Raw genomic sequence first — 12,126 nt, 5'->3', positions numbered from 1 at the left:
TTTCCCAGATGGAAATAATTAGAGAAGAACTGAGCATGGTTGGCAAAAGAGAAGCTCAGGAAGGATCTCAGATGTGCCAGCAGTCCAATTTGGTAGTTCTTCTACATTTCTGAGCTAGCTGCTACATGCAGAAAAAGGAGGGATTAACTAAAAAGATAGCTGAGAAATAAATGGCCGAGATTAATAAGTTCAGATATTGACAACTCTGTTGTAAACATAATAATGGTGTAATAGAGTGATCTTGATGTAGGTTGCCAGAATGTGATTAGAAATCGGTTCTTTAAGCATCTCAAGCAATCTCGAGTTCTGAGTACTAGAGCCTCGGTTATGATTTTGACCAGTATGACCACTTGCTGTTTTTAAAATATACGTGTGTTTTATCATGGAGGCGGAAAATGATAACGTTCATGTGTTTCCGTTAGGCCTGACATAACAAATTTCACTGTTCAGATAATGTTTAAATTTTCACAAGATTTATGTATTCAAAGGCAAAATACATCATAATTACATATTCTAAAGCCATTTTAATTTTAATTTTCTATGTTATCTTATGTAGGTCTAAGAGAATATGCATTTCCTTGGGTTGTCACTTGCTGTAAATAAATAAAGGCTTTGAATGAACGCATGTTATTTTGTGCCTATTATACTTTAGAAAAGATTAGTTGTTAAGTTGTTTTTGTGTCAGGCATCTGTCCTAAATGTGACAGTAGGCTACATTCAGTTACACTTTCTCTGTGGTGGAATCTCAAACGGTGTTAAGCACGTAGTGCACTATATAGGGTTAAGAAAACGTGTGCTCTAGATTGTTCTAGCATATGTGGGTATATCTAATGAATTTGGATTTGAAATGTATGAATTACTGCTGTATGAAGACAAGTAGAATGTGATAGGTGTTTGTATTTATCCTGGTCTGCGCACACAATTGAAACTTGAATACCGGTCAGGGTCCCGGTGGATCTGAAGCCAAGCTTGCAACACTGGGCACAAGAAGGAAGAATTTACCCCAGATGGGATGCCAGTCCGTCACAGTCTAACCAAATATCAACAACAAAAACATTAATTTATCAATCCAATTTCTGTACCGCTCATCCCAAACACGGCCGTGGCAGAGACTGGAGCCTATCCCAGGGAACTCGGGGCAGGAGACAGGGGATACCCTGGACAGGGTGCCAACCCATCTCCGGGCACAATTGCACACACACTCGCACACCCATTCACACACTACGGACAATTTGGAAAGGCCAGTCAACTGACAATGCGTGTGTTTGGACCATGGCCAATAAACTCTATCACATAGAGTACCCAGGGAAAACGCCTTGGAATTTATATAAATTACATAATATGTAAAGAAACAAAGGATGTGGGCAAGATCCAGGGTGTATCCCTGAGGCATGGGAATTAATTGTAACAAGTCATAGTCATGGGAATAAGTGTTAAGGAGTGTTGTTTAAACAGTTTGCATAGATTTTACATCCAGAGAAGGCAGATTATCAAGGCCTATTCACTAGCTAACAAATCAGCTAATAGGCTTGTTAGCATCTAACATGATTAAATTTGATATTATATCCTGACAGATATTATGGAGATGCTAAACAAATATGATCTCTAGCTATACATTACAGATAATATAGCTAATGGACAGAGTCGTGTAGTGGTTCACGTTGCCTCATCACAGCTCTGTGGAGTTTTGAATGTTCTTCCTGTGTCTGTGTGTATTTCCTTTGGATGATTCAGTTTCCTCCTAAAGAAAAAGAAAACATGCCAGTAGATGGATTAGCTGTACTAAATTGTCCTTAGGCGTAAACGAGTGTGTGGATGGGTGTGTGCGCATGATTACCTGTGATGGACTGGCATACCGTCTGGGGTGCATTCCTGTTCTGTACTCAGTGTTCCTGGGATAGGCTCCGGATTCACTGTGATCTTAACCAGGATAAAGTACTTACTGAAGACGAATGAATGAACGTAGCGAGTTTTTCTTTTTAGTCTCTTCCTTACTGCAGACTGTCCCTGGTGTCTGAGATTGGTTCAAAATAAAGCTGACTGCCAAAAAGTTCCATATCGTACTATCGTGTGTTTATCACACCCTAGCCATGCATTTGTACTGCTGCATCGAATTACGTCATTGAACGTCTTTATTCCTGTTAATGTTGTAATGGGTGATGGATGACGTGTCAGACGGTGCCCAAATGCGATTTTATCTGCAGTCTGTATCGTCTGGTTTGTCGTGGGAGCCTTAATGTAGGTAAGATTTAAGTGTGACAACTTAAGTTCGTCTTAATCTTGAATTACGTTGTTTACACTTATAGTTATGAAAACCTTGTAACAGTTTATATATGTGACAGTTTATGATTGCTTTATCTTGTGGTTTTGCTGTGGGGGTTTAGTTTTCCTCAGTATCTGTATAGCATATTACTGTTTTGTTAATGCTATTAAGATCTTGTTAATGTGTTCAGGAACAAGTACTTGGCCAAGATGTTCATGTACATACTGATTTACAGTAGTGAACTCTCATCAAAACAAGATAAGCATGTCACGTTTATTTTTATTGTCACCTCATCCTTATCCATACATGCTTAATGGTATGAAATATCATGGAACATGGTGCAATATGCAAGACCTGTAGAGGATTCTTGAATGAATTCTTGCAGCATGCAAACAAAAGTGCTTCAGAAAGCAGCATTGTGGTACATTTGAGTTGAATTGCAGTTGGATCAAGTTTCTAAATCTTGTATTATCTTCAGACAAACCAGCTGTGTAATTATTGAGCTTACACGTGTCCATAAGGTTTTCCCTGAACTGTTCTTAGGAGCAGGACTACAAGTTTTGGAGTAATGAAATGATCATAAAATCCATAACTTCTGTTCATTTAAGCACTTAAGGATTGACATGTTCATCGAGAACACTTGTGTGTGCAGATAGCTGAATTACACATGAATTTTTTTAAAAAGTATCCTTTTAATCTGTGAAGAGTTTGTGTTTTGTTTTGGTCTTTCTACATTGTACCTTTTTACATCAGAGCAGAATTTGCAAATGAGAAAAAAAAAGTGTTTGTGACATGAAGAGGAAATGTGTTTCCTTGCCCTCAGATGAGTACCTTGTAAATCCTGTTTACCTGTAACTGTCTCTATTAGTCTTGGGCAAAACCCTTTTGATGTGTAGGTGTAAAACTACTTCAAGAAGAGACCAGTATCCTAGAGCGATATGGCAGCCATGATTTCCCTCAGAAAAACAAGTTGCAGTAATAAACCCTTGAACGCTACTTATTGTGGATCTCTTACATTACAGGCCATTTAGACTATAACTATCTCCAGCGATAGACGGCGTGATGGTGGTATTTAAATATTAAGAGCGAATAATCAAGTTGATGTGAACTTTGGGCATAAATGAATATGTATAGAGTGATTGTTTGAATGCAAAGTGGTACTCAAGAAATGTTTACAGCGTATTGTAAAGAAAAGTGAGCAAAAAGGCCAATCAGGTGGAGGAGGAGCTCAGGGCCTCTAGATCAACTGTTAGTTTCAGGAAATCCCCATGTGGTTTTCAGTCGTCTCTTTCTCTGTCTTTTTCCCCCTTTCTTGTTTCTTTCGTTGCCTTTGTTACTCGTCTTGGCTTTTTTTTGTCTGCCCTTTTCCACAGATCATTTTCCATAGTGGGGACGTGAACGGTGGTCAGGTAGAACTGACAGCGGGTTTGGCAGAAATATATTCTGTCATGCAAGTACATTACAAAATGGTGAAACGGTAGTGAACAGTTTCTTGATGATACAGAAGGTTCTAGTGTACTTCCTATCTCAAACTAAACTTCAAGCCTCTTTTCCACACCTAATGTACAATAACGTCACACATTAATTAAGGCTAATTAAACGGTACAGAACATACCATTGCTGAATAAAGGATTTTCCATGGTGTTATCCAGGTACTATTATAAACAATGGGAGTGGGTTGTTGTGCAGCTCTACTAGTCTGACATGTAGTAACATGAGCCACCGCTGTCTACAATTACTCTCATCACCTATTACAACTGTGACGTTTCTCCCAGGCATTTAAATCGTTCTCTGAATCAGCAACGTATCATGACATGGTCATGCTCTCCTCGCCTTTGTTGTTTTATTTCCCAACAACACATGGGCTTTTAACTGAATTAAGAGTTGAAGTTACACAGCACAACCCAATATCACTTTAATGCTCCCGCGCTGTATACCTTACTTCTTTCCAAATTAGCTCACAAGCTGAATTAACAAACATTAACTGAATGCCAACACTTGCTATGCTCTATTTGCACACATAGACTTTGTGTCTCTCGAACCTCTCCGTGATTATGTGGCCGACTCCTATTGTGCTCTTGTGTACGGCTGCAGCTCCATGGTTGGCTGCGTTCTGTTGGCCCAGAGAGGTTCAGACAGTCTATTGTCAATCAGGCTCTTAAGTTAAGCAGGTGCCTATGAATACCCCCCTCTTGCTCTCAGCCCCTTGAGAGGTGTAACAGAGAAGGCAGATGAGGACGAAGATTGTCATTGAATACAGCAGCAGCCCCGTGTACTGTGCCAGGCTGCGTCTGGTGCAAACTAACACCCCGCCGTGTGTGAGGTTCGCTCGTGTTCGAGCAGTGCATTAAATCAACCCAGGGCATCCTCGCAAGCAGTCAGCCTGCCTCCTCCTGCTGCTCCTCACCTGCTGAAACTTTAATGCCTTTCATTACTCATCTGCACTCCGTACAGTACACAGTAGAGCTGTCAGTAGAGACTACACTGTTTGAATCCTATGAAGATCATTAAGAATTGAAAGGCAACATTTTTTAATGTTTAACTCACTTAAGTTTAGTGTTTCCTAAACTTTTTATCCAAATGACTCTTGTGGTGTTTGATGCCGGAGAAGAGGTCTGAATTAATGCATGGTGTTTATGGCTTAATTTATTTTCACTTTTAAAAAAATTATGTATCAATTTCTATTTAAGTAGAAGACACAAGGTATACTTAAATTAATGTTACCTATAAGCACATAGCACTTATAGTTTTCTTAGTGATTTCTCTGTGGTTGAATCTTAGGATGTCTTCTGTGGGCGTATAGTGCACCAGGTCGGTTGTACACTATAATGCTATACTTTCTATATTGAGCGAATACAGTGACTACGTTTACACGGACAAGGTTAATCTAATTATTGACCTTATTCTGAATAAGAAAATATCGTGATTAAGGTGTTTACATGAGTTGCTTTTAGATTATTCCTTTCATGTTCCCGTGTTACATGTTACAGAACAATGATCGATTAACAGCACACGTCATTACACGTTCACACGTTCCCTCCAGAATTTCACGTATCAACAAACAGTTCGTCTTCGTTATGGGACCGGAAACAATTTCAGGCATTACATTTTTAATTTTACGAAAGCTTCAAGTGCAGTTAATTATTTGTCATGCTATACATGCAAATAGACAACTGCTTGAAGCCATAGGCTGCGTCCGAAACCGCGTACTCACCTACTATATTGTAGCTGAAATACATGTATTTCTCTTACTATACAGTAGGTAAGTACGCGGTTTGGGACGCAGCCGCGTTCTCTGGTTTGCGGTCAAACGGTTGAGCACTGCCGTGTGTGTATGTGTCCTGTCGCAAAATGTGGTGAAAACTCCCACAAGACGTCAATAATGTGATTAAGGTGTGTACATGTCTTTAATGCACGTCGATAATGCGACTAAAACAGGAATACTCCACACGTCTTAATTCGATTTGTGTTTACTTCGATTATGACTTTAGCTGGATTAAGGTAACCAATAATCGCTGTTTACATTGTAGTTTCTTAATTTGAGTATTGTCTTAATCAGATTAATATCGGAATATTGACTTAATAGATCAACGTGTGTTTTCGAGGGGACATGTTCATAGCAGATTTTTATGTGCAGCCTAGCTTTACATCGGAGACAAGGGAACAAGCACATGAAACTATTTTAACACTGCTTTCTCATAATACTCTTTGGTCATTATGTGTCACAGTTTTCTCTTTCTGTGGTTTGTGATATGAACACATAATGTTGCACTACTGCTGACGGACTTTGTCTGTAGCACTATAACAGGATAATTGGTTTGAACGGCAAATATCAGTAATGAAAATAATAAACATTAATATTTTAAAGGAAGTACACACCTCAGAGAGCTATCTGATATCAGCTTAAATGGGTGAGGTCAGAATAAAGGTAAAAATAATTTGAAGAGATTTAGATCATGTGAAGTGAAGAGATGAGGCTTCAATGTACAAAGTCATGAGTCCCCCATGACTCACTGCTTTCACCAACAGAAAGCATGGATCTTGAGTCTCTCAACATTGTTGCTGTTCAAAAGACTGTGCTGTACCCAGAGCTAGTATGACTGCTGATAGGGGCTTTAAAGGTGCCTGATGCAGTATGAGTGTATATCATTTTGTCTGAGAGACTATGCTTTCCGGCCTGTGGTTCATCTGGCAGCTGTGTGCAGAGATGGATGTCTCTGTCTTCCTGCTCTGCTTGTTTGTCATGGGTACAGAAAAGACAGGTCAGGCTTGCTTACTATAATAACCCCTATCTATTTATAGACAGCCATGCACACTGTTAGGCGGGCTTCTAAATCAGGAGAAAGACAGGTGGAGCCACAATAGATTGTACTGTCTACTAGTGATTGACACGTTGGGAGGCAACTTTTTTTCCCACTAGCTTTCTCCACAATTAGTCATGGTCAGCTCTGATTCTTATAGGCATATCTGCTTCTGTGCCCTAATTAATCCAACGAACATCATTGTTTTGTGGGTGTGGACTAGTGAATACCACATGAAGGCAGATTTTAACTACTTATGCTACTGGGGGTGGGAAATATGCCCAAAAACAATCATATGATGAGATTTGAAGACATTAAGGTTTTGTTTTCTGGCAACACAACCATAGTCTTGCATTTAAATCATTTTTAAAAAATCTGTGAGTTCAATGATACTTTTAATTACAAAAATGAATAGCTTTTTATTTATGAAAAAATGTTACAAGGTCAAAGATCCAGATTTTTAACATCAAATCAGCTGCTTTCAATCAGAGTTTGTAATTGTTATAAAATGTTCTAAAAAAAGATATCACAATAGTGGTAATATTTCAGAAAGATTTGTTGTCATAAAATGTATGTAGATGTCAATATTATTTTTGTATATTATTTCAGATATTAATAATATATTTTTGTTTTTTCCAGCTACGTGTGCAACAGTACCGACTGTGCTTGTGGAAAGTCATTAACTATGCACTATAACTGACCTATTCATGAACATAAAACATCTTTTGGCTAATCTTCTTGTCGCTTTAAGCAACCTAATAAACTTGTTCTTGCATCAACTCATTTTCACACTTGCAGCTAACCACATGTATAGCCGTTTTTGCCCTCTCTTCTCCTTGTCACACACACATGCACACACAAAGACAGCAAGAGCAGCAGCAGCTTTCACCCACCTTATCACACTGACGTCATTGATGGGGATTTCCTCAGCTCTAAGTGTTTTGTATGTAAGATTGCACATAGAAATGTTTCACTGAAAGATTGCAGTAAAATATTGTGTGATCACAGTTTTTTTTAACATGACCTTTTGACTTAAGCATTCTTGATTTTTAAGATCTACTTGCACTGCCCACCCACATTCTGTATTTATTTCTTCTTATTTATTTTATTTTTTACACAAATTTCCTTCCAATTTATTCACTGCCGATTCTCTCTCATAGTCTAGTTGGAGGAGGCATAATGTGCTTACTCTGAAACACGTGACGCCACCGCACATTTTCAAACTCAATGCTATCCTTTCACCCAGACAGCAGGGCTGATTATGCTCTTGTGGACATGCACTCCCGACCCCACATGTCTATGGTATCGTCAGATCTTGTGATCTTCTGATATTATTATGCTGTTGTTCCACTTGGGCTTCAGGTTACTGCTTGCTGTTTGATGTCCATTTAGTCTATACTCTTTGAATTTGTCAGGGCTCCATGATCACATGACATCCAATAATAATCACAGCCATGACCACATGTCCAGTCATATTCACAGCTGATGATCATGCCTGCATTTTTTCAGTTTCTGTCGCTCTTGTTTTTCTCGGGAGGCCTGTATTGCGGCGTTTACGTTTTATGGCATTTGGCAGACACCCTTATCCAGAGCGACTTACATTTATCTAATTTTATACAACTGAGAAGTTGAGGGTTCAGACCCTTTCTCAAGTGCCCAGTAGGGGCAGTTGAACTCATGACCTTCTGATCTGTAGTCCATCTACCACTGCCCAACTAACCAGTAGTATAGTAAAATTGAACCATTGATGTTACCAGACTTTTGGGCGGTGCGCTTCTGGGTGAATGAACTGACAAAGAAAGTAACTATATACATGTTAAGTTTTGTTTCCTCTGTCCGTTGGTTCCTCAGGCAGCATCACAGCACAGAGACGGCTCTCATAAAGATAATTAATACTATTCGGTTAAATACTGACTCAGGCCAAATAACCGTGCTTGTATTATTGGATCTCAGTGCTGCTTTTGAAACTGTCGACCAAAATATATTCGTGGACAGACTGGAAAACTGGGTAGGGCTCTATGGGACGGTCCTATGGGACATATCTAGAAGGGGGGGGTTTCTATGTGAACATAGTCAGCTATGAATCTTGGTGGACGTCCATGATGTGTGGAGTCCCACAAGGCTCAATCTTTGGACCGCTGCTGTTCAAACTGTATATGCTCCCACTAGGCCAAATTATAAAGAGGAACCAAATTGCATACCATAGCTATGCAGACGACACCCAGATTTACCTAGCACTGTCGCCTTATGATTACCATCCCATAGACTCCTTGTGCCAGTGCCTTAGATGTTGGATATGCTAAAACTTCCTTCAGTTAAACAAAGACAAAACAGAAGTTATCGTATTTGGAAATGAATATGAAAGTCTCAAGTTGAACACGTACCTTGACTCCAGGGGTCTAAAGACAAAAAATCAAGTCAGTAATCTTGATGTCATTTTGGAGTCTGATCTAGGTTTCAGTAGTCAAGTGAAAGCAATAACCAAATCAGCCTACTATCGCCTCAAAAATATAGCGAGAAGTAGGTGTTTCATTTCCAGTCAACCCTTAGAGAAACTTGTTCATGCATTCATTACCAGCAGGGTGGATTACTGCAATGGACTTCTCACCAATCTTCCCAAAAAGACCATTAGACAGTTGCAGCTCATTCAGAATGCTGCTGCCATGATTCTCACCAGAACCAAAAAATAATAATTTTTGGAACCAAAAACCAAACATTACTCCAGTCCACAGGTCTTTACACATTGATTTTAAAGTACTATTACTAGTTTAGAAATCACTACATGGCCTAGGACCTAAATACATTACATATATGCTTACTGAATATAAACTGAACAGGCCTCTCATATTATTAGGATCAGGTCAGTTAGAAATACCAATGGTTTACTCAAAACAAGGTGAGACAGCGTTTTATTTTATTTGTTTTTATCTCCTGATCATTTTAATGCATTTTTCAAATTTTTATTTCTTACTTTTATTTCTTGTTCTTATATTTTTAATACCTTGTATTTCCTTTATCATTTTTTATGTAAAGCACTTAGAATTACCATTCAAACTTGTCTTGCCTTGCCTAAGCTCTTTGTGGTTTGTGTGTGTTCCTGCCCCCTGTAGGTGAAGCTGGTGAAGTACATCAATAAGCAGCTGCAGTGTAAGCAGAGGGTTCCAGCATGTGAGCGATCACAGGCCCTCAATACCTACCCACACCTAGTGGATTGGCTGCATACCATTAATCTCAGGCCTCAATTCATAGAGGTATGGTGTCTGTGTGTGTGTGTGTGTGTGTGTGTGTGTTTTATTGTATAAATTAATGCTATTTCTTCATACTGCTCATCTTTCTATTGTTTGAGTCCTTCGCTTCTCCCCAACAGTGTTTCCAATGGTTGCATTACATATTATATTAGCAAATATTAGCAAATCTGTTGAATAACATGAATGCACTTGTTAAGAGTAAGCATGTTAAATACTGTCTGTGGGTTAATTGGTATTAAGCAGTGTCAGATACAGGATTCCCCTAGAAACATTTTTATTAATATGTGTTGTTGGTTATTTACAGGGGCAGGGGATACATATAGTCTCTCTAACCATGACAACGGACTATTCAGTTCTGCTTTTATTTTTTACACTAGATGCGGTGCATGCAAATTTCTCCTGTGTTGTTCAGTATAGCGTTTTAGCATCAGTGACGTGCAGCAAACAGTGTTGCTGCACTTGCCTGTCCTCTGTACTTCTTTAATGTCTGGAGCCTGTTTTGTAATGCTTGTGGATTCTAGTTCTAACAATGAAAAAAAATACAATATTTATCTTATTTTACACACTAATTCTCAATTCCTGCTGCAGCTGCAGTCACCCTCACAGTTGGTTATAATAACATCGTTTATGACAGTGATATTGGCACTTTAATAGCAAATGATCTGCTATTCTATACAAAGCTGAGTGTTCTTACAGTTTGAACATCACATGAGCCTTTTTTTTTTTTCTTTTTTTAAAATCAGCACCAAAAAAACTCTTTTCTGCTCAGAAAGAGCTCTATGTTCAATAAATGTTGATGTTCACTAATACATAAGGCAGGAAGCAATATTAACTGATGGACTGGAAAATTAATCTTTTCCTTCCCACTACTCATAGTGGATATAATATTGGAGCAATTTTTAATCAGAGCCCTTTGCTGATTGAGATCATTCGCAATTGCGTTGAAAACACACGATCTCACTGACATTCCAGTCCCCCGTGGGCTCCCACACCCGATCCGCTTCCTAATCCTAGAATACGCCGAGTCAGCCTTTCTGTCGTACATGCTCCACTCACTCTATTTTTATACCCCACCGTCCCCCGGCCTGTGTGTACACACATAACACACACTCAACTGGCCAGAACAGGATTGCACTGGCTTCCACGCTGCCTTGTCTACTTTTGTTAGATAGAGGCAAACCGAATAGGGGCAAGAAGATGAGACTGCTGAATAAGTGTTAGAGGGATGACTCAGAAGTTTTGTCCCAAAAGGAAGCAGCTACATTATGCCACGTATGTCATTATCTATGTCCGTGCTGCATTTCGGACAAGTTGCGCAGGTTGCAAGTCTATGTTTTTGTGTGTATGTCTTTCTGCAGGTGTGTTGTCCATGCCTAACCACTTGTTTCCATGTGCATGTTCTCTTGACACTATTTCAGTGCTGTATACGGTCATATAAAAAGCTTATGTCATTCCTTTTTTTTTTTTTTTTTTTTAAAGCTGAACAAAGGCTATTCTCCTTCTCTGAGCTGCTGGATTCACAGGGCAGGCACATCGCATTCATGCATGAGAATGGTGGCCCACATAGCAGCATTCTTTCTCTGTTAGGCTGATCAGGAGAGGATGAGCACTGAAGGTCACAGCAGCTATATTGTTGCAAGGTTGTGATGATATTCTCAGGAAACACATAGGAATGTCCTTTGGGGCAGACAGGATCAGGCTAGCTCTTTGAAAAGAATTTGCATGATAATATTTAGGGAAATATGTTTTGTGTGTGTAATATCTGTAAGCGGGCACACTAGGCTTCCCAGCATATCACAATTAGCAGGAATCATATCTGTACATCACCCCTACTGCTGCATGACTGTCATGCATGATTATGTAAAGTAGGATTATTTCTTGGGCAACTTTGATTTTTTTTAATCAATACTTTGTCAGTGATAAATATTTATCATTTGGAAGTTCTAAGAATAGCAGAGGGTAGCGTGGTTTGAACACTCACAGTTTGTCATTGCAAACTTTTTGCAGTTTGGTTATTTGCAGTAGTAACAGGTATGCGCTACACGTATTTCCAGGAAATGATGGAAAGCAGTTACAACAGCAGTGTCATTTGAAACCTCTTTTTCTTAGTTATTATGACTCATGCATGGAGGCTACTGTAAATAATTCGACTTTCCATTGCTCAATCCAAGAATCTCTCACTCCTTAGAGTCACTAACGGGACATCTTCATTCCATTGTTCGAAAACAATACAACATATATATATTTTTTACGCAGAAATCACCCAGATAAAGGTATTCACTGTTTAAATTTGAAGTTGAGTAGGTACAGTAAC

At 39.1% G+C, this 12,126-nt stretch overlaps 1 protein-coding gene across 3 annotated transcripts in view; it reads left to right on the top strand.

Annotated features, from left to right (window-relative positions):
* Nucleotides 1–12,126, top strand: part of ksr1b (kinase suppressor of ras 1b) — a 42,895-nt gene that overhangs the window by 4,402 nt on the left and 26,367 nt on the right. For 2 of the 3 annotated variants that reach the window (XM_017490505.3, XM_017490506.3), the window contains exon 2: nt 9,675–9,815. In XM_017490505.3, coding sequence (XP_017345994.1) covers nt 9,675–9,815 — 141 coding nt within the window. Of the gene's footprint in view, nt 1–9,674; nt 9,816–10,951; nt 11,085–12,126 lie in introns of those variants that run through there. The other variant, XM_047161225.2, reaches the window with a different exon arrangement.

Source organism: Ictalurus punctatus, chromosome 17 (assembly GCF_001660625.3).
Source record: "Ictalurus punctatus breed USDA103 chromosome 17, Coco_2.0, whole genome shotgun sequence".
NCBI lineage: Eukaryota > Metazoa > Chordata > Actinopteri > Siluriformes > Ictaluridae > Ictalurus > Ictalurus punctatus.
This window is presented reverse-complemented; position numbering and strand designations above follow the sequence as displayed.